The sequence below is a fragment of the Morone saxatilis genome, unplaced genomic scaffold (genome assembly GCF_004916995.1).
Source record: "Morone saxatilis isolate NCDOM2014 unplaced genomic scaffold, NCSU_SB_2.0 Contig21, whole genome shotgun sequence".
Lineage (NCBI taxonomy): Eukaryota > Metazoa > Chordata > Actinopteri > Moronidae > Morone > Morone saxatilis.
The window spans coordinates 11,207,999-11,230,240 of record NW_023339774.1 but is presented as its reverse complement, the minus strand read 5'-3'; the positions used below and the strand labels follow the sequence as shown (position 1 = coordinate 11,230,240).

General features: G+C 39.8%; 3 protein-coding genes across 4 annotated transcripts; 2 read left to right on the top strand and 1 right to left on the bottom strand.

The window, feature by feature from the left end:
* The first annotated feature begins 44 nt into the window (after positions 1-44).
* Positions 45-6,451, top strand: snx24 (sorting nexin 24). The gene is made up of 7 exons (XM_035667561.1): positions 45-217; positions 1,563-1,646; positions 2,557-2,661; positions 2,887-2,981; positions 3,115-3,144; positions 3,366-3,430; positions 3,594-6,451. Exons 1-7 carry the CDS (start codon positions 149-151, stop codon positions 3,662-3,664), a joined length of 519 nt encoding a protein of 172 aa, XP_035523454.1. The 5' UTR covers positions 45-148; the 3' UTR covers positions 3,665-6,451.
* On the bottom strand, positions 6,446-12,732 carry ggcx (gamma-glutamyl carboxylase). Its single transcript, XM_035667560.1, has 15 exons — positions 12,496-12,732; positions 12,050-12,250; positions 11,793-11,951; positions 10,396-10,561; positions 10,212-10,290; positions 10,003-10,109; positions 9,400-9,563; positions 8,990-9,291; positions 8,556-8,687; positions 8,194-8,345; positions 7,925-8,094; positions 7,666-7,796; positions 7,431-7,578; positions 7,044-7,239; positions 6,446-6,936 (listed from the first exon to the last, which is right to left on the bottom strand). The coding sequence occupies exons 1-15, from the start codon at positions 12,518-12,520 to the stop codon at positions 6,777-6,779; spliced, it is 2,292 nt and encodes a 763-aa protein (XP_035523453.1). The 5' UTR covers positions 12,521-12,732; the 3' UTR covers positions 6,446-6,776.
* Positions 12,733-15,224: 2,492 nt separating this feature from the next.
* Positions 15,225-22,113, top strand: gmcl1 (germ cell-less, spermatogenesis associated). 2 transcript variants are annotated; one of them, XM_035667878.1, is made up of 16 exons: positions 15,225-15,567; positions 16,662-16,839; positions 16,941-17,064; positions 17,192-17,288; positions 17,415-17,512; positions 17,617-17,729; positions 17,845-17,910; positions 18,117-18,201; positions 18,295-18,385; positions 18,494-18,634; positions 18,999-19,068; positions 19,179-19,254; positions 19,355-19,500; positions 20,259-20,346; positions 20,454-20,633; positions 20,808-22,113. In XM_035667878.1, exons 2-15 carry the CDS (start codon positions 16,664-16,666, stop codon positions 20,592-20,594), a joined length of 1,512 nt encoding a protein of 503 aa, XP_035523771.1. In that variant the 5' UTR covers positions 15,225-15,567; positions 16,662-16,663; the 3' UTR covers positions 20,595-20,633; positions 20,808-22,113. The 2 variants fall into 2 exon arrangements, with proteins under 2 accessions (XP_035523771.1, XP_035523770.1); XM_035667877.1 differs by having other exon boundaries at positions 20,454-22,113.
* Positions 22,114-22,242: the final 129 nt, after the last annotated feature.

The following is a 22,242-nucleotide window of genomic DNA, read 5'->3' as shown; positions in this document are numbered from 1 at the left end:
CTCATGTTGTTTAAATCCATGATTTCTTTTTTTTTTTATGAGGCTGCCTGCCACAGAAACTGGAGTAAACCACCAGCAGTGTGTGTGTGTGTATGTATGTGGTGTGTGTGTGCCATAGGATCAAATATTACCTACAAAACAACTCGAAATGCATCCAGTCAGAGTGTCGATCCCGTCGTTTCGCTCCGAGAACAACTCGATGGAGAAAGGATACACGGTGAGCTGCTCCATGATAATAATAATAATAATAACAATAATAATAATAACCTCTGTCTGTGTGTCTGTGTCGGTCGTCTGCTCTGCTGCTGTCATCAGTGTCTCATTTTAACTCAGGTGCTGTTTCTGTACCCGAGAAATAACAAACTGTTTAACATCAAACAGCAGATGTTAATGTGAGTTAAAGGGTTGTTGTTGTTGTTGTTGTTGTTTTTAATGCGTCAAATCAGCCCTGAACTCACCTTGTAAACAATCCAGTGTTCAAAATCACTTGATTTCCTAAAACCTGTATTGGCTGATTGAATTTGTGTCTAAATAGAGACAGTGGGAATGTTAAACCCAGTTCACTAGAGGATCCCTGTTATAAATAAACACTGATTTTAAATAAAGCTTTATGAAATCAATCCATTGTATACAGGAACCTCATATTGTTTTAATGATCCCCCCCTTTAAAAACCTTTTTCTGCTCCTTAAATTTCACTTTAAAGGGGCACACCAGCAATTTAAGTGATATACAGGCTTTTATTTCTTCGTATAGGTCAGCCTCCAAAAACACTGGATCCTACGTTTCCCATAATTCATTTGAACTCCAGTACCTCCACTCAGGGTACTTCCTCATACCGGGTACTGACCAGATCCCATTTCCCTCTTTTTTTCCCTGAATTTAAAAGAATAGTTTAGCTTTCTTTGAGTCAGGCTAACTGTTTTAATGCTAAGCTAAGCAAACCAGCTTCTGACAGCAGCTTCATATTTACCGTATAGACTTTAAAGCGGTCTCCTCTAACTCTTGGAAAGAAAGCAAATGACCTTTATTTCCCAAAGTGTTTACATGTTCTTTTAAATTCTGCATTCCTCACATATAAACTGCAGTTCCTGTGACTAATGGTGGAAAAACACAGAGTTTTTGTAATAACATTGACAAACTGTATTTAATGTGATTTAAAACTCTGAGCTGTTCCAGGATTTGTTAATAAGTCTCTCTTGCTGGCTCTCTGTGTTGGGAGATCTCACCATTGACGTGTTTATGTTGCCAGTCAAGAGTTGCATTAACACCACGGCCTGGATTTCCTCTTTTTACATAATGCTGGCAGACGTTTTTATGCTGTCTATGCAGCTTTTACGGAAGAATCCAGCTGAGTGAGGGAAGTCTGCTTAGGGATGTTATCAGTAACTCTGACAGATCAAATTATTTTCTACTACAGCAGCCAGATGTTTCCTGTCGGTAACCAGCTGACCTTGACTTTAACCGACACAGTCACAGGCTGACTGCACTGGGCGGGGACATCTGTGACTGATGGGCTCTGGTGATAAATCGCTAACTGACTCAACTGTTTCCTTTCTTTCAGGTCTTTAAAATTGACGTGCTGATGAATGGCAGGCAACACACTGTTGAGAAACGCTACAGTGAATTTCACGCTTTGCATAAAATGGTAAGATTTGGTCCATCTTCAAAGTTTATGACCATTTATTGGTGTCCAGTATTAAAGCTTTCAAGTCCTTAGGTCTTTAATAAGTAAAATCTTCTTCAATATGAGCTTTTTCTCATATCCTCATGAACTGAATCCATTTGGGCTTTTTTTTCATCCGTTCTGTCAAATAAAGCAATGGAAAGATGTCAGTTTGGGCTCTATTGGCTTCCATCTTTACTGTCTGAGATTTTAGAGACTAAAACATTAATTGGGTAATCTAAAAAAGACAATACATCAATTAATTGATAATTAAAACTTGTTGCAGCTCAAAGTTCAGACGTGTGTTGACATGCAGAGAAAAATCACAGCAGCAAATAAATACTTACTGCGCTCCATGGTGGTTAACCACCGGTTTGTTTGAGGTTGTAGCTTTACAAATGAGTTCCTCTTCCTGTCCTGCTCAGTAGTCCACACTTTGATTGATTGGAGCGCCGCTCTCTGTACTGGCCTTTTTCCACAGGAGACATTTGGACACAGCAGGAAAAGCACAGGTGTAAATACTCAGATTCAAGATGGCTGAATTACATTTAGCTGCTTTGGTTTCAGGTTCCTGGTGTTGTTGACGTGACTTACTGGGACACTTGAGCTGAACAGAGCAATGTTATTAATAACACCGGTGCTTTTCCTAATGTAACAAATCAACATGTCTGCTGTGAAAAATGTAAATTATGGTTCACAAATGCTGGGTTATTATTGATTATTGATGCTAGCAGTGCCACTGTATGGATTGGCCCCTTGGTCTGACATTTGTCTGCATAAGTACAGCTTTACAGAGCTTCTAGCACGGCTATAGACTTCATTTTTTTCTGGTCTACCTGACCTGATCTGCCATGTATATTAAAACAATTTTTTTTTTTTTAAATCCCTCCAGCTAAAGAAGAGCATAAAGCCACCTGAGATCCCTTCAAAACATGTTAGAAACTGGGTTCCCAAAGTCCTGGAGCAGAGGAGGCATGGTCTGGAGCTCTACCTGCAGGTAATAAAGATAATTAGATAAAGAACCAAAACATTTTTTGTTGTATTTGAAGTCAGTATCGCAACTTTTTCTTCCCAAATACAAATTTTGTCTAACCCAAAGTAAACATACAAACTGCAGTACAAATGTAGGGCGACTAAACAAACTCAAACTGTTGACCAGAGAAAGGTCAGCTGTGCCTCATGCGCACATTGTAATTTGCTTTTGTTTTGTCTGTTTTGTCAGACTATAATTATGGAAAATGGGGTTCTTCCAAAGATATTCCTGGATTTCCTGAATATCCGACATTTTCCTTCAGTGCCAAAAACAGAAAGCTGTGGGTGAGTTGAAACTGCAGGTTTTCTATGAAATAAAAGACCAATTTGTGGCTTTTTTTTTTCCTTTTCTGTGATGAAGTTTGCTCCCAGGATACTGGAAGGCTGTGAAGCTTAACTTTTATATTTCTTCTCTAAGGTCGTTCGATACAGAATCAGAAGAATCAAGGTGAGTTGTTTGGTTTCCTGTTTCAGTGAATATTTTAAAACCTGCAGGTCAGATTCTCGCTTTGTACCATTGAACTGGTTTGAACTGTCACTATTTGCTCTCCCCTTGAACTTCACCCTGTGTGTCAGTGACACCACCAACGTTTCTTCATCCTGTTAATTTATATGCAGCATGTAGCCGCCCACAAATCTTCTCACTTCTCCTTTTTGGACTCTTCTCAGTAAACTTTCACACCAGCCTGTCCTGCTGTTTCTGAGAGACCCCTACCTGCTGCCATCTGCAAACGGTGAGTTCATGATACTTACATACATGTAATATCATAATATCCCAATTAATTAGTCATTTTAATAGGAACTTATTTATTATTTGTGTTAAATTAACTATAACACTAATGTACAAATCCTTTATCCTTTCATTGAAATAACTTTCTCTTCTTCTTTTTCTTTCAGATACATTTTCAAATGTTGTGATTGAAGGTGTGATACATGGGGTTTTCTACCCAGATCTTCAACCGAGGTAGAGCCGCAGAGCCGAGGCTGAGAGCATGTCACCACAAACAGATGCACCATATTTTCACACCATTTTAGGTGTGTATCAAGAAGAACATAACATGTTACACTGAGCCTCATTTTCATCTTCCAAAGCAAAACAAAAAACAAAAAATCCATTTGATAAAAAAAGATGCCTAATCTATCAATAAACCACTGGCACTCCATTTTTAAAACATCCATTGACCTTATGCTAAGAAACAGTTGTTCTATTTACCCATATTTCACTGGGTTTGTACCCTTTGAATCGTACTCATCAGCTATAAAATGTAACTAATTGTGTTTGGCTAGTTAATGTAGATGTTTTCAGGCTATTAGAATAAAAAGTATTGAAGAATAAGAAGATTATTTTCAGAAATTGAAGAGCTTAATACCTCGTAATAAATTAACTTGTATTTTCTGTAAAGAGTGAAATAAACACAGAATCAACTGGGAACAGAAGTAAGAGGCAGATCAAAGTAGGGGAGACCTAAAGTGTTTTTTTGAACGTTTTTAGTTAGTAAATATCAGTTTGTGAATGGCACTTTAACTCTGGGAACCTGAAAGGAAATGCTGATGGCAGCTGGACTGATGGTGCCAGACAGGAGGCCTGTAAGGACAAAGCATAGGGCTGGAGTGTGGAGCTGGATCACAGCCTACAAACAGGGAGGTGCCACTCCCTTTGTAGCAGCAGTGCTGCGGTTTTTGGATTTGTTCTGAGCTGCCAAATTGAGCCATCTGAGGGAGACCAGTGTGGAACAATTTCAAGGCTGCACTCGGCTGGAGTTGACAGATATGTGCCACATGTTAGTGTGGAAGTGATTCAAGCTTTATTGGTAGGTTGAGGCAGTGATGTGGACCTCTTCTATTGAGCATCAGATGTTTGTGAAGGAGTACTGTAGTGTTTACGGTGGTGCTAGTGAAGAGCTACGGGAAGAGCAGCTCAGTTTGATCAGGTGATGAGCCTGCGGTTTTTGGCACAAAGCCTATTTGAAAAGTAACCCGACAGCTGTAAATATGTGACACAACCTGTGAGTGAGGAAACACATGCTTAAAGGTGTAGAAAACAGATGCCGACAGAGCAATTAAAAGAGCTCTCCAACGATTTAGTATTGCACTTTTATGGCATTGTCTGCCTCACTACAGGTAGTCTACATTGTCCACAATACAACTGGATCATCAACAGTCGGGTCGTAGATTCAGGTGTGTTATGCTAGTAGCGGCTAACAATACATATGCAGCAGTGCTCCTCAAGACCTGTGAACAGACTTTGATATGTAACATTAGTGGAGTTTCCCTTTTTCCCACTGGAGTGAACTTGTGGGCACTGCTCCATTTCTTATTTATGCCTCCTTGCTTCCTTCACTTTCCTCCTCCCTCTTAAAGCTCCTCCCAGATGCAGTGGCCCCTGTTTACACTACAACATCTTTTGCCTAAAACATTAAGCCTTTGTTGTGGTTTGGCCTTTCGCTCATACTTTTGAAACCGGATTCCAGAGTGCAATCTTTTGCAAACGCCACCCTTACTGTCGCCGTGAAAACTGGCAACACGCACTTGCTGTGAAAGTTGACAACACAGCCCCACTTTGCGCATGACTTGTATGTTTTCAGCCAAGGCACCATGCCTCTAAAATATTTGTGTATTTTGACTGGCATGATTAAAATGGTGGCGTTCTGAGTTACAAAATTACACCACCGCCTACTGGCCTGGCAGTAATACGAGAACATTCGTGTGCATGAAGATTGTTTTCCCAATGAATGCGGAACCTAAAATGCAAAGGAATAACTTTTCTGTTTTTAGACGAGCCGTTGCCGTATAAACAGGGCCTTAAAAGTATTACATAAAAAAAAATAGCTCCAGCTTGTACAAAATAATGTTAAAAAAAATTCTATTATCATTAAATCAAAGCACAAATCCCTCTTATTACTGTCCCTCCTGTTCCTGTTATATTTCCTCAAATCCCTCAAAAACTGGCATCTGACACATGTTGGTGGCTGTAGGTGCAGGTAGACTTTCACATCGAGGTTTTAGATTGTGCACGAAAACGAGGATCGAGTTTGATTTTGCGCACACAAGAAGGAAACAAGACTTCTGATATAACACTTGCTAAAGGCCAGTCTTTAACACTAACACCAGTCATGTGAACATTTAATGTTTTACTCAGAATACAGAAGGCCAGTTTTTTCCACACGAGGTGATTAGAGGCATAGTCACCCGTCACTTAAAGGGATGCAAAGTGTGTTTTGTTTTACTTGTTAAACGAGAGGTGGTGATTTAAAAGACTTGCAACCAGTAAAACACTGTGCAATATGACATAAAATACAAATCTTTATATTTTTCCTTGTGAACCAATGTCTGTAAGAGAACAAACCCTGTCCTGTTGTGCACACGTGAAATGACTCGTAGCTTTTGTGAAACATGATGTTGCATGGTCATTTCCTGGGCAGTAATTGAATGATGACACTTGTCAAGGACCTCCACTACAGCACAGTGACAAACTGCATACTGTATTTATACTGAATTAAATTAATCTTGAGCAAGTAACCTCAACTAAACAGAATCATGATTTCATGTTTTAACAAAGTAAATCATTTCATAGAGTTCCACCATGTAGATTTATATGTATTTATATTGTGTAACATTGTACTGTTTGTGCTCTATGTGAAAAGTGTCATTCATGTGCCATAACGTCAACCTACAGTGAACACTGGACTTCTACTGTAGCACTTTAAGCTGGGCGATATGTAAAATACTGACACCAATAAAATTCATTATTTCCACAAACTTTGTTTTTATTAAAATAACATGAAATTTATTGACATCATCAGCTCTTTATTAGAAAAGTGACTAGAAAAGGTCGTTGATCGACAAGCTAACAACTGTTTTGTATTTCTGTCAGTCATTTTTTTTTTCTCACATTACAGGGTTAGCATAAAAGATGAGAGAAGTATATTCCCTATAAACAATATTTCAAAAGTATAGAAAATTTCTAATCCTTTGATTCCTGGGCTGCAATGTCCCAGTAACAGTCTAGAAGTAACAAAACACACACACACATCTGTTTGAAATGTGTGATCCAGAGTACCCTTGGTCCCAACTGCAGCTTTAAAGTTCTCCATGACCGACTTCATCTTTCAGCCGTTCGTCCTGGTTGCCATCTGCCTGAGGTGCTTTCATGTTGGCGAAGGCAACTTCTCTTGTCAGCTGTTCGAGAGGAGGGAGACCCACCGCCAGGTTTCTCATAGCAATGGCTGCCATCAAGAATCTAAAGAGAGGGAGATTAAATGAGATACAATCACAGATTTATTTAGTTTTCAGAGTAAGTAAAACAAAACCTGGCATGTTTTTGTGCTGCTACAGGACGACACTCACCCCCTCCGTATTGTGTAGTACTTTTTCACTGCAAAGCGATCTAGCCGCTCCAGCACGCCAGCCTCCCTGCGCTTCTTCACCTCCTTCATGCGGCGCTGCCTCTTCAGGAACAGCAGCACAATCGGGTCGGTGGCGTTGACCTCTTCGTCTTCTGCAGCGACGAGAGGCTGCAGCTCAGGAGGAAGCGGCTCGGTTTCTGTGGGATGAGACTGTGCCGTCAGTTCTCACAGGGTCAGAGCTGTTTAACGCTGTCATCTTTGAGGTTATTTTTATGTAGTTATAGTGCCTTGACATAAGAAGCCACCTTTACTACACTAAGTTTGCATTAGAGCCTAATTTCTTTACACAATATTCCACCATTAACGGCCTGACATGAACACGTTTTACCTGTCCCGTTGCGAACACGCTCCTGGAGCTCAAACAGCTTGGTGAAGTTCTCCTGTAGCGCCGCCTCTGTGGTGTTGACGTAGACGTACATGTAGCAAGATGGGTTTTCAGACACCGTGTACACCTTATGGTAAGCCCCAGCAGGCACCTGCACACATGCACATTGTGGTCAATGCTACAGTGTGTCCAGGTTAGGCAGTATACAGTTAATAGAGGTGATAGTGTTTTGCTGTACCTTTATCTGCTCACCAGGCTGAAGAGTGTAGTTCTTTTTCTCCTCCACTACCTCAACGTTCACTTTGCCCTGCAGTACATGGATACTGGTGTTGCCCAGATCTTCACTTACAAAGTTTTCTAAGTGGAGACCTAAAAGGTATCATAGTGTCAGTTAGCACAAAGGCAGCCCGTGGAGAATAAATAAGAGTAAACAAAACAATAATCTATAAACATAACTATACGTTTCCAACAGAATAGAGCATAGAAAGGTTTGTAACCTGGGAAATCAGCGATAAAGACAATCTCAGTCTGATTGTCCAAGCTGCCCTCAATCTCCTGGAACTTGCTCCTCCAAGGCGAGAGGTCCACCAGTAGAGGCATCAGCCATGTGTTTGGTCGGAAAGGTGACCAATCAGCCCTCACAACGTCCACACGGGGATCAAAGATCCTTAGAGAGCAGATTTAAAAACATACTTACTATAACTTCATTATAATTTTTTATATCTGAAGTAATTACATTAATAGCATCTTTTACTTTTTCTCATACCTTTGCTGGAAGCGTTCATTGATGGACACCCAGATGTCAAAGTAGATTTCAGGATCAGAGATATTATAGCGGGGCAGGAACTGATTGAGACAGGTGGCATACTGCTTCAGCATGTCTCCGTGGTCTTTCCAACGGCGGCTTTGTGTGAACACCTACAGTACACAGACAGCATAAAAAGTAAAAATATCAAAGTCTCGGAGGTCAGGTCAGAAATTGGTATAAACGATGATGTAAAAAGCAAAAACTTGATCACCTATCATCATGTGACAAATGTAAAACTTGCTAAACTAAAACTGTGGATACATCCTGGGTCTTCAAGCTCTTACTGCATTATTGTTGCTGCTTTCTTCCTTGTAACTCACCCCTGGGTTCAGATATCCAATTTCCCCAGTTTTTCCATCTTTGTAGGTGATCTTAACATGCTGATGGCTGCGGGAGTGAACCATCATGTCCCACGAGTAACCGTACAAGCCGTTAGTCCAGTTGTTGTAGCCCTGCGGAAAAACGAAACATTAGGATGATTCCATGCTTATAATAAAAATCATATTGCAAAATATTTCTAGCCACTGAACAAGTTTTTAACAGATACAGACAGATAAGAAGATAATAAAACAAGAAAACAACGTCATATCACAGATTGAGTGATGAGTATCTGCTTCAGCTCTGAGCTGTTGTTTGCTGTGGACCAGTGACTTTTGACTCTGATTGAGCAACTATCAGTCTGGTGACTCAGAGAGGGACAAAAGGATTCTGCTGACAGCAAAGTACAACCGGTACAATTGGTTCTTTGTTGTACCTGTGTGATGAAGTGGGAGTAAGGCAGGAAGAACTGTTCAAGTATGTAGAGAATAGTAAAAATGGCTCCCAGCTTGTGCTTAAGCCTCAGTTTGGGAGCTCTGGCGACAGGCGGGGTCTCCTGGCGTTCGGTGCTGGTGCTGTTGATCTCACTGTAAACGCAAGAAGTACTCGGCTGAGGGTCCGGTGAGGTGAGCGGCAGGACTGGGCTGAGCCATGCTGGGAAACGGCCAAAGAATCTTCTTGGCCAGTCGGGGTAGCAGAAGAGGGGACTGGTGGCCAGCATTGTGTAGGAAAACATCCCTGTGGAGGATTTACATTCTCAATAACACAGAGGTAAAAATGACACCCGACAAATTAAAGGCAGAATTAAAAATGTCACGGCAACAAGTAAATTAACAATAGCCTCACCGATGCTGAAGAGCTGAGAGTTCATACAGTGGAAGTAGGAGACGAAGAAAAATCCATAAGGTCGCGTGGCATCAAAAAACAGAAGGTATCCGGCGGTCAAATCCAGAACAAGACCGCCTCCATGCACCACGAGCAGGTTTATTAACTCCACTGGAAGGATCACTCTGAAGAATAATGTGTGATAGAGCGAGTTTACAGCGGGAGGACAGACATACAGCCAGTCCCTCCAGGATTTCACTGGCTTTTTATTGGATTGTTGAGGACTAAAGTTTTTGAATTAATGGCAGCTTTTCCCCAAAAATTACGATGCATGTTGCAGTGTTTTTAGGCATTTTTTTGCAGTTAAATTGCAAGAGAAAGTAAAAATTGCTAAAAATAGTTGTGTTTTTTTGCATAATTCATTAAAAATCAAAGGCGACTTATGAGAATAAAATCTTACAAACAGAGAAGTGAGTTTGGAAACGTATAGCTCAACGTTTTTCGCAGGAAACTACAGTGATTGGTCAGTTTGGTCAAGGAGGATGTCGCAACTTCCTGGAGGGACGGTACAACAGTGATTAAAGGCTAAAATATCTTTGGACTGAGCTGCTAAATAAAACCTACTTGAAAGGATCAAACAGCCAATGGTGTGCCAAGTATGACATCGAGTATCCCTCCACCCAATCAGCATCCAACTTTTTGATTCCAGCGATGAAGTACACAATAAATATCTAAATATGAACAGAAGACATCGACATCATCAGATCAACTGCACCCAAACCATGCTCATGAATAATTCAAGAAATATTGTTAAAAGTCACTGGTGCACAAACCTGTGTCCTCAACACAGTGTAGTTCCATAAAGGCACATGAGCATTTCTTATGGAAGGCCTCCGCAATCCATCAATCGACCTACAAACAGACAAAAGGCGTAAAGGTTCTTTTGAGCTCACACATACAGACGGGTTCAGACGTGCACGAGTAAACGCACAGACCGACCGGTAAACGTGGTCTCACCAGTATCTGTTGCCGTTCATGAGTGTGAGCTGAAATCCGATGAGCCCGTAGAGGTACGAGTGATTGTTCCAGGCCGTTTTGTCCAGAAAGAAGATGTACCAGTACGTCGAGATGAACATGAGGCAGGAGAGGCGGTAGAAACAGCCGAGCATGATGCCCAAGGAGCCTTCAAAGTAAAACATAAAGACACAACTTCAGTTCATAATAACAGTTGTTACTAGTAATCAGTCTGTTTTCACACGTACTCTGAGTACTCTGAGTGTGACAGAAGTCGGTGTTTACCAGACAGTGACGGTCTAACCAAAAGATCCTACACTGTTGTATTACGGGAAATATAAGAGTCTGGAATTTGGGCAAAATCAATACAGTTAGGGGTTTTAGGAAAATACTGAATACTGAGTATTGTGATATCATGTTTTGTGACACTCAATACCACTATCAATTTTTAGTTAATAGTTTACATGCAAAGATTTGTGGCAGTGGTTCATTTTGTGTAAGGTTTAAACCCCGAACACTAGTCACTAGATCAATCTTCAGCAGCAGCACTCAGACTGCACACAAAGTAGTGCCATGATATGGCATATGATGGATGTTACAGGGACTGTAATGCAAATGCAGACACCACCGATTGCATAAAAAAGTAAGGTTCTTTTTCAGATTTAATGCATATGGTGGTGTGTTCTTTATACTATGACATCTACTTAAAAGATCTTCAAAATCTAAATATATACTGTTACAGTATCGCAATATATTTGATTGTAACCCTCTATTGTATCCCCAGATTCTTGACAAAATTATATAAACACGTTTAGACATGTTTCATGTGTTATAATGTATGTTGTTATATGATAAATATCATGTCCAAATAGAGTACTTAATTACAGTATTAATGTATTTCTAAAGTGTTTTAACCGATGGTTTTAATGTAGGTTTAATGTCAATGATGTGAAACATCGGCTGAAAAAGTAACGTTGCTTTTAAATTCCTCTGGTCTGATTCCAAAGGTTGCTGGAAGTGTTGAGAAGAGATTTGTACCCAAAGTACTAAGTTTACAGCCTTAATGATTATGTTTTTATCAGTATTTATTTACTTTGATTGTCATGTTCTTTCTGTTTGCCGTCTTGCTTAAGCTACAACGAGCTACGCTGCAAAAAAATATATATGGAAAACTAAAGGTTGTTAGTTGGCTTGGTGGAAAAATGCAGGTCTGGTGTTATTTGCTTTCATCTTCACCGTAGACAGCCGCCCCACAGAGACGGTTTCCTATATAATGACTGCATCCGCTCAGACCAGACTCCTCACAGAGCCTCAGTAAAAACAGAGGTGTGAAACTTCAAACCTGTAACCTTTCGGACATAAGCGTCTAATATTAAATTTAAAAAACCAGTGTGACCCACCGAGGAACATCACCACATACACCAGATACATCCAATCCAGTGGCAGTGGCTGTAGGAAATTGAAGAGGGGAAAGCGGCACACAGGGGCACCATCCAGGTACTTGTAGTCCAGGTGACTGAGGCCACGTTCCTGTGTGATGTCAATAACCATCAGCAAACCTGCATAGAAGACACATTGAGAAGTTGCACACAGATTTTCTGCATAACCAAAGTGTTGTTATTCCACCCAGCTCACGGTCTGAGCAATCTTATCTCACCGAACAAGCAGCGGAAGATGCCCAGGGATGCAGGGTCAGTGGGGCGGTTCAGGAGGGCCACCAGGCTGTTCCAGGAGGTCAGGTCCTCCCTCCTGAACCCAAATATAGTCTCCATCTTGCTTTTGGTCTGTGGTTTGTTTTTTTTAGGAGCTGCATCCCTCTTTGCGGTTTGTTCCTCTCCATCACTGCCCACAAGAGCACCTAGATGGTTGAACAGATACAGTGTAGTTTTATTCACGAGTAAAAGCAAGATAGTGTGTACTAAAACACCAATGTCCACCAATTTATTGTGCTTTATTTAGACTATATGAAAATCCCTGCATGGTTTATGATTTACAAAAGACACCAAACGCGGCTTTGGTTTAGGAAACAACTTGGTTGAACGCCTAAGTGGTCATTACACCGGCTAAACAACAATACAGTGTCACTGCTAACAACGAGCTCACCTGTAGTCGCGTCTCTCGCCTCCATGTTACAAAATGTCCAGAATAAAACGGGTTTTGGTCGGAGAGAGAGTGAATAGTGCTCTCTCTCTACTCTCCCTGCCCCAGGTGGAGGTGTCCTGCCTGGTCACGTCAACGAAACGGACAAAGTTACGTGTCAGTGTCCCACATATACACACACACACACACACGCACAACACACGACACACACACACAATACACACATACACACATACACATACACACACAGGGAGGCAGGGAGAGGAGGAGGATGTATGGGAGGGATTGGAATGTTGTGACAGAGGTGCTCGTCGTTCATTGGCTGATTCATGCGATGGATACGCCCACAATGGGGACACCTCATACGTCATATCCGGCCGCTGGCAGCTTCCGCCTCACGTACAAAACATAAATAAATAAATAAATAAGTAAAACAGACAAGTGCAATAAAATATAAACGTTTTATTTTTCTCTACTTTACCTTGAATAGAACAAAGGGGGGGGGGAAATATATAATTTAAAAAATATCAGATTTTTTTTTTAAATGCCACAAATGTCCAAACTGATAGTAAAGATTTCCGCACACTTAGATTAATGCAAAATATCACTTTATTTATTTATTCTATCTGACCAAATTTTATTTAACCAGTCCAAAGCCTCTTGGGAAATGTAGTTTCCGAGTGCTGTGGGGAGCACAAATAGAAGACATTCTAGTAAAAAAAATATACAGAAATATTAAAAAAAATAAAATAATAATAGATACAGAGATACAGAGAATTTTTTTTATTATTAATCATGTATGTTTTGATTTAGATTCTGAAAAATATTAATCATGGAAAACAAATATATCAAGACATATTATTTTTGATATTATTGCTCAGAACAAGAAGCACACAATAGAACAAAGACTAACTCAATCTTTATGAGCTCTTGCTGGTGTGAAGAAGAGTCCCACAGATACCACTGGAGGGCAGTGATGTATTGTATAATCATATTTTTCTGTTCGCCTGTTTTTTTTTGTTGACCCAGAGGATTTGGAGTAAAGATAATGTTGTGAAGGATTTACTTTTTAGAGAGTGTACATAAACATTATTAAAGACAGGTGGCAATGTCTTTTTTTTTTTTTAAGTCAAATGCTATTTACTCTGCAGCTAAAAGAGAGGGGGGATTGAAGAACAATCCTGTTAAATGCCTTGTATTAAAGTTAATAGAGATGAGATTTAATTTTGTAAAACAATAATTACCTCACCCTTCATAAAACCCCTGCCATCACATGAATCCTTAATCAGTGTTATCTTTATGAAACTGACTTTGAAATGCTATTTTGTGTAAATCTGTATTGAATTGAGCTTTTGGAGGCTGATTAAGATTAAGAGCAGAATCCTCTCCAGGTTTTGTTCTTTGATATTGGCAGGAGGAGTTAATTCTTTCTTTAAAGGTCTGGAAAGTAACCACTTCTGCTGAATCTCAAATGTCTGTCAAAACTGGTGGTATGTTTTGGCCACAGCACATAGACTAAACACTCAGGGGTTAGCCTCCATTCAGTGAGGTTTTGCTCTTCTTGGGAGGGTTATTCAGATGTGAGTGGGAAAGGGTGCGAGAGGTTTTTCAAGTGGTCTGAATTGGCAAAACAAGACCTTTGTGCACTGGTTGCCTTGGATGCATTGACACTGTCTCACAGGCAACCCAAACGTACATAACAAAGCTTTTCAACATCAAGGCAGCATGTTGTTTCAGCCACATGAGAGTATTTTTATAAGTAGATATTAAGACTGTGTAATTTGGTACTAATTATAAGTAAAATAAAGACAAAGCTTTGAGCTTAGGTAGGATTTAGTTGTATGTTTAGTTTAAAAGCAGTTTTAACTTCCAGGGGAATTTTCTTGAAATAACTGCTCCATTCAAACCATCTCATATTATTCATTAGTTATTGGAAGCTTCTGTATTCAACTGTATGTTTGCTTGTAGACAAAACAGATCTTGATCTCAAAGAGACTTTACCTGATTAAATACAGGTTACACTGTATTTTACCAATATATAATTAGTGACAAATTACATAGTTCTTTCCAGGAACCTTCCTCGAAATCCACTGCAGTAACTGACAGTTTGTTTAATGTATAAAAACAAAAAACAAATTTTGTGTGTGGTCACCCTTCCTGCTTTCATTAAACTGAAAGATATGCTTTCAAGTACTTTATTTTTTGTGTGTGATTGTTGTGTTGTGTGATTTGTATATTTTTGTAATCTGATTCTGATTCAAATCAATGTAAACAGCAAAGAAAATTAATTTTAATAGACTAAATAAACAGTTTTGGGTGATTTTCTGAGCTAAATGATCAAATGATTTTCCTCTCAGAAGCTTCAGTGTATATCTGCATTAGGCAAAATCTTCAGAGGTAGTATATAGACCTTAACACTATTGATTTGGCAGTGCACTTTGGACTCAAAAGGAACCAGACAGACAGGTCAGCAGGGTTCACTTATAGATCCTGATGTGTATATTGGTCATCCATGTTTTTTTTATGTATTGGGGTTATTCATATATATTTTAAGAGATTGTGGATGAGGTACGGGTGCAGTATTTTTACATTAAAAAACTTAAAAAAAATAAAAAAAATAAAAAAAATAAATAAATAAAATAGATTCCCCTGACTTTTTTCTACCGGCAGGTGGCGCCGGTGAGCGGGGCAGCCACCTGTGACGCCGCCGCGAACCACCGAGAGAAGAAGAATAACAAAAGCAGCCACAGGTTTTGAGGGCAGCACACAATCATCTCCTAACGTCACCTCTTTGGCTCACATTTGCTTTAATTTAGACAAAAATGTAACTGGAACCGCGAAGAGTTTTGCGGTCTGGAAGCTTGCGTGGAGTCGCAGCTTGTCAGAAGAAACGCTGTTAATTGTGTTCACACTTGTTTTTCCCTTTTGTGAATCCGGCAGCTACGTTGAGCTAGCTCCGAGGTTAGCTCCCCGTCAACGTGTGACAGACCGCCTCACCGGAGACAACCCGCCGGTGTTTACCGTCCAAAGTAACCCCACACCTCTGCCCCAGCTCCCCCCGGTGCTCATCGTCAGGTAAGTTAACTCAGTCGCTGTTTTGTAGTTGTTGAACAGACTGTACATCTGGTTGGTTTATGCTGTTGTTGATGAAACAGGCTTTGTTTTGTTCTGTTCTCACACTCAAAAACACACCTACATGCAAATATCTGAGCCTTCTGAGGCCGATTATTACCTTTCTTTCACTTAGATAGGTGTATTATAACAGCCACACGTTTACTAACATACTTGCTTTAATGTCATTAGTTTTATTCTTGAACATTTAACCTATTAATGCCATTATCGATTAAGATGTTTCATTTTTTTAGACAAGGCGATATCAAAGTGAAATATCATTGTTTATACCAAATACCCAGAGGCGGATGTAGAGAAATATTCACTCAAAAACATTAGTAAAGCATCGAATAGAAATATCTAAAGGTAGCATTAGAAATCAGTAAATTGTTTTATCTTCAGATAAAAGGGTGAACTAAGCCTGACACTTAAAATCAATCAATTCAAACATGGCCATAACAGGTCATTAAATTATATGTGTTCATTTCCATTTCTTTTTTGATTAATGTGTTAAATTGACACCAAACTGGGGTGTCAATTCAGTTTTAAAGGTGGCACCCCATGTCCCACCTCTGGACCCAGCCCATTAAAATACCTATACACTGAATGTAATGTGCTTTTATTCAGAGATGATGAGTGGTACTTTCAAACTGTCGCAACACATTTTAGAGATATTATCAAAATGTGGAATATTATGCCCAAACATTGACAATGACAAACATTTGCAGGTTCCAGCGTCACAAATGTGTGAATGAGCTTATTTCTTCTGTTTTATATTTTTGTAAATGAATTACTGGTTGGACAAAACAATTTGAAGATGTCACGTGGGTCTGAGAAATTGTAATGGGAATATTTAATTATTTTCTGACATAGACTAAACAATGAATCAACCAACTGATCAGGAATGAAATTCATTGATACTTGAAGCCCTCAAGAAAAACACACAGCTGTACTGAGATACTGCAGAAGCCCAACACTATCTGTTCTCATTATTCTGATATTTTATTGATCTATACGTTACAGCTGACCTGTTATATTTATTTGTTTTGTTTGTGTAGAGATGGGAAGTCTGGGCAGCAGGTTCCAATCCCCCTCTCAGGGACCAGAGGAAGCTGCAGAGGGCACAAGTACCAGTCGCAAGCATGGATGTGAGTGTAAGAAGAGGAAGCGAAACGCTCAGTGTGACTGTGACAGTGAACAAGAGGAGGACGATGCCATATTAGATACACCTCGCAGGCAAGTCCAGTATAAAATAAATAAAATATCTTTAATGTTATCCTCAATATTTAGTCTTACATTATTCTGTTGTCTGTTTTGTGTTTTCCAAACTCGAGCAGAAAGAAATTGAAGAGCACATCACGATACATTTATCAGACGTTGTTCCTGAATGGGGAAAACAGTGATATTCGCATCTGTGCTCTGGGACAAGAGTGGAACCTCCACAAAGTGTACCTGTGCCAGGTAAAACACTAATACTAAAACACAAGACAGTAAGGGATATATTCTTATTCTTATTGTCTATCATAATTATTTGATTATCTTTCTTCTTCCCTTTCTCTTTTCTCTCCCTCCATCTTGCATTTTGCAGTCTGGGTATTTCTCCAGCATGTTCAGCGGCTCTTGGAAGGAGTCCAACATGATGGAAATCAACTTGGAGATCCCGGACCAGAACATCGACACTGAAGGTGAGAGGACCTCAGTCACAGAAAGCAGCAGTGGACTGTGTTTGTTTGGCTGTTTGTATTGTTTGTTGTGTGTTTGTTTGGTTGTGTGTTTTACTGACAGAACTTTACTGTTTCATGTGTGTGTAGCTCTACAGGTGGTATTCGGATCACTCTACCGGGATGATGTTCTGATCAAACCCAGCAGGGTTGTCAGTATTCTTGCCGCTGCTTGTATGTTACAGCTGGTGAGTACATTGAATGATGTTGTCTTAAAAAAGAAGTTACCATGTAGATTTTTGTCTGTGCAGCCATATGATACAAAACCTAATCCAGTCTCTCTTGTCTGCAGGACGGTTTGATCCAGCAATGTGGGGAGACCATGAAGGAAAACATCAGTGCAAAGACTGTGTGTGGCTACTACGCTTGTGCCAGTATCTACGGCTTGGATTCAGTCATGAAAAAGTCAGATTCTAATTTGATTAAATTATTTAAAATCACAGTAGTTAACGGCTAAATCCGTCCGTCATGCTGTGTACTTACACCCACTGCGCGTGTGTTTGTGAATCTCTCTCTGCAGGTGTCTTGAGTGGCTTCTGAACAACCTGATGACACACCAAAATGTCGAGCTGATGAAAGAACTTGGGTATGTGTGCTCAGCTCTCATCTTGTGTATTTGATTCTCTCTTAACTTAAAATATATTTTTTTATTTTGCCATGAAACCTCATAATTACAATGTGCTGCTTAATTAGGATTGTGTTGTTATGTTTTAGTGCTGTGACAATCAAATGTCTGTGTTGAGTGGTTAAGTTTCACCGTACTCACCGTTTACCTCTGCACTGCTTATACAGGACTGAGGTGATGGAGCAGCTCATCCAGTCCTCGGACCTGTTTGTCATGCAGGTGGAGATGGATGTATACACTGCTCTGAAAAAGGTAAGCTGATATACTTTATAACTCTATACTATACTATACTATACCAACAGACCATTTACTAAGAGCTCTCTTTGCAATTGTCTCTCTCTGCAGTGGATGTTCCTGCAGCTCAATCTGTTGTGGGACGGCCCAATCAAGCAGCTCCTGGCTGATGCTGACGCGTGGCTTTGCAAACGCAGGACAGGTACAGTAAAGCCACATCTTATGAAACACTTATCTTCATATGCATGGTTTTGTTGTAGCCACACACACACAGATGTTTGACTCTGATTCCAACTGGCTTTGTTTACAGACCTGTGTGAGAATGAGCCCTTCTTGAACACAGACGAGGGCGCACCTTTCCGTTCAGTCTTCAAATACGTTCGTCTCCAGTACATCATCAATGATCTGGCTTCTGCACGCATCTTGGAGAGAGACAATATTTTGCCCCCTGGTAAGATGCGGCTCTGTCTGACATAATTTAATCATGAATTTGCTTTTTCTGTGCTCTGGAAAAAAGAAATCTTTAATATCATTATCTAGTATCAAAGCCATGAATGGAATTATTACATTTAAATTCAGTTTTCATGGGATTTTGAGTTACTTTATTGATTATTCTCAGAAGAATAAACCCAGTTATGTAGACCAATATTCTGTCCATTTGGTGCTTAATTTAAGTTGCCGTAAATTGTCTCATTTCATTGTAAGTGATGTAAATAGACTTAGATTTTACTTAAATTTAACAAAAGACAAATGTAAAACCATTGTCCATCCCAATGTTTGCATCTGGTAATATTTTCTATTCGAACTTATTCCAGATTGGTTAATGATGGTGTACAAAAACCAGTGGTTCGCTATGCTCCGGACAGAATTTGACAATGATAATGGGTGAGAACTGAACAACTGTAATGTCAGTGGACTGTTTGATATAACCACAATAGCTGTATAGAGTTTGATTTAATGCTGTTGGGATGACAAAGGCACCTTTCTGTCATTAGTCCCCATGAAGCTAACAAAGAGGAGTTCGAGCTGAGCAGTATGAGGTGCGGCAGGAAACTGACAAAAGATGGAGACGTGAGTCGGACATTCTTCCTACTATAATAACATTTGCTCCTGTACAATGTATTTTGTTTAATTTTTACAGAAAAAAACCCTGATATTTTCCTCTCCTCAGTACTGCTGGCGGTGGACAGGCTTTAACTTTGGTTTTGACCTGCTGGTGACTTACACGAACCGTTTCATAGTCTTCAAAAGAAATACTCTGAGTCAGCCATGTGGGGGCGCTGTGAGTCTGCAACCTCGAAGACATCTGGCATACAGGTCTGAATTTATCGAATACAGCTGTGTCTATCATGGACTTTAAAATAAGCACACTGATTGTTACTGGTCTGCAAGAAGAGTCTCAAACAAAACAAATATTGTGATGCTGTTTGTTTAGCTGCATTATATTCGAAGTAGTGCAGTCAGAAATGAAAGAATTAACACTGTAAAAAATTGAGGATACGACTACAACAGAACTGGAAACACTGAATAATTTTATTTGATCTGAATTTAAATGATGAGTAATTGTTATACTTCTTATGTAATAATAATTATGCAATAATCAATTGACTAGTTGTATTAGTATTCTAATTATTAACCTATTATAGTTTCCTAATCTTATTTACTGAAATGACAATAGAAACTATGCTGTCTATTTTGAATCACAGCCAGAATTGCACATCAAGCTTATTTTTTTGTTGTAAATGATAACGGTGTTGCAAATAAACTTGGTGTTTGATATTTGTTTAAAGGAATAGTTTGACATTTCAGGAAATACATTTATTCGCTTTCCTCCGGAGAGTTGGATGTTACCTTTGGACAGAGCTAGGCTAGCTGTTTCCCCCTGTTTCCAGTCTTCATGCTAAGCTTTGTTATCCAGCTGCTGATGGTAGCATCATATTTACCTTACGGGCACGAGTGGAGTGGCATCAGTTTTGTCATTTAACTTTTGGCAACCAAACACGCACATTTTCCAAAATGTTAGTGTAATCGTGGAAAGTGTTTAACCTTCCTTTTGACCATTTTATTTTTTTCAGGTTACGTCTCGCCTCCTTTGATAGCCGTGGAAAGCTGGTCTGCAGCCGCTCAACAGGTTACCAGCTGCTCACCCTTGAGAAAGACCAGGTCAGTGAGCACTGTTAACCCAAAGCTGTAGATGACTTAATTGTCGTGTATAAAATGCTTTTGGTTTTGACTTGCTTAATATTCCTCTTTTCCCTTCAATGACTCAGGAGTATGTGGTGATGAACCTGGACAGCCGGTTGTTATCATTCCCCCTCTACGTGTGCTGTAACTTCCTGTATACGTCGCCTCATTCGGACCACCGTCCAGATTCCTCAGAACAAGAAAGCACTGCTCACAGCGTCTCTTGATGCCCTGTTCAGCAGCCTTTAACTGCTACTATTGCTCCGGTAATGCTGAGACACTGACACAAGCTTGTATGTACAATCCACCAACACATTTAACATCACTTTGACATTGGACATATCATCTGCATGCCATGTAACTCTGTGAGGTGTTTAGGGAAAATATTTTGCATCTATGTATATTTGGCACATTCAGAGTTAGCGACGTATACGTTACAGTGGCCGGGAGGGATCGGGCCACCCTATGTCTTCAGAGCAGCTTCAAACCTCGGACCTCTGCCGTGAACTGTCTGCACTGGGATGTTGGACCATTTCTCAAGGTGGAAAACCTACAAGTCTTTGGAGACAATGGAAATCTGCCTTGATAACGTGCACTTCAGAACTTTAAATAACGGCTACACAATGTTTAGATGTGGTGATTCTGAAGACCATGGACCGATGGGTGCACTCTAAAACCCGACCAGCACGGTGCCGTTTAGAGCTGGACACGTTTTCCACTCCATTTCTAATCGGCACACAAAACAGCATCTGTCGTTTGTACTGACTTGAATCGACGGCTCCGTGCAGCAGGCAAACAAAACTCCACGTAGACTAACAATGCCGTAAACAATCTAGACTGAAAAACACATATTTGATATGACTCGTGTTCCAAATGGAAAAGGTGCTGTACAATCTCTGCCTACACTTAAAAGCTGTAAAAAGACTAGATTGAAGCCTGACACAGCATCTCTGCCACCTGCTGCTGTTTGGTTACCAGCTGATAGAGATTCTAAGGATTTTCAGACTGTGTTTCATGATTCTTTAGTTGTATCTCAGGCTTTTGGATTGAAAAGTCCACCACCTCTTCAGTAAAACTGCACCACCACTCCCAGATTAAACCCAGTATAAACTTTGTAAAATAACATTTACTGCAATGTATTTATTTCATGCAATGTAGAAAACCTAACATGAACAAAATAATTGCTGCTTCGAGTGATACAAGTAAAGTAGCGAAAGTTTACAGTTACGTCCGATTATAGACACCAGCTTTCTAATGTTCACAGTATAATGTTGAAGATCTGTTCACCAGCCACACTGTCAAATGCTGTTTACTAGTGTTAAACAGAGTCCACTGCTCCTCCTTCGCAGTACAGTTTGTCTCTGTTTAACACGTGTAGGCAGGATATTTAGACTGCTCCCATCACCACAATTATTACCTTTGCAGTTACTTTGTTCTACAGTTTTGTACTATTAATTAGGTCACTTTGTTTTGGCAATTTTGGAAATATGTTGTTACCTCATGCTGTTTCTAAAACAAGTAAATGGGATTTTCAGCGGACATGTACTGCTAACTCATTTGAGTCAGTATGACTTGCCTGTATAGCTGCAACTGTCATTAAGTTCAAAGTTAAAGGTCTTTTTATTTGGCATTTATTTATTTTTTACTTCATTTGTGTTTGTATGGATTTATTTTTGCAAAGGAAAATATGTATACATTTCTCGACAGCCAATAAAACTGCCCATTCACGTGGGCTGTGGTGCTATCACATGATCTCTTTTTCCAACGTAGGTGTTTGTAATTATTCATGTTTCGATAGAGACTGAAGACTGTAGATATTACAAGTTACTCTCGATAAGACTGATAGTGTCTTCTACCTAAAGTATTATTTTTACT

Excerpts from the sequence above, each read along its gene's own strand:
- snx24 (XM_035667561.1), top strand. The coding sequence starts at position 149 with ATGCATCCAGTCAGAGTGTCGATCCCGTCGTTTCGCTCCGAGAACAAC. Across the intron at positions 2,662-2,886 it reads GTCTGGAGCTCTACCTGCAG|ACTATAATTATGGAAAATGG; the intron begins GTAATAAAGATA and ends CTGTTTTGTCAG. Across the intron at positions 2,982-3,114 it reads CCAAAAACAGAAAGCTGTGG|GTCGTTCGATACAGAATCAG; the intron begins GTGAGTTGAAAC and ends TTCTTCTCTAAG.
- ggcx (XM_035667560.1), bottom strand. The coding sequence starts at position 12,520 with ATGGAGGCGAGAGACGCGACTACAG. Across the intron at positions 10,562-11,792 it reads GTATGTGGTGATGTTCCTCG|GCTCCTTGGGCATCATGCTC; the intron begins GTGGGTCACACT and ends TTTACTTTGAAG. Across the intron at positions 7,579-7,665 it reads AGCCTGGTGAGCAGATAAAG|GTGCCTGCTGGGGCTTACCA; the intron begins GTACAGCAAAAC and ends GCATGTGTGCAG.
- gmcl1 (XM_035667878.1), top strand. The coding sequence starts at position 16,664 with ATGGGAAGTCTGGGCAGCAGGTTCCAATCCCCCTCTCAGGGACCAGAG. Across the intron at positions 17,065-17,191 it reads ACAAAGTGTACCTGTGCCAG|TCTGGGTATTTCTCCAGCAT; the intron begins GTAAAACACTAA and ends TGCATTTTGCAG. Across the intron at positions 17,730-17,844 it reads TTGGATTCAGTCATGAAAAA|GTGTCTTGAGTGGCTTCTGA; the intron begins GTCAGATTCTAA and ends CTCTCTCTGCAG.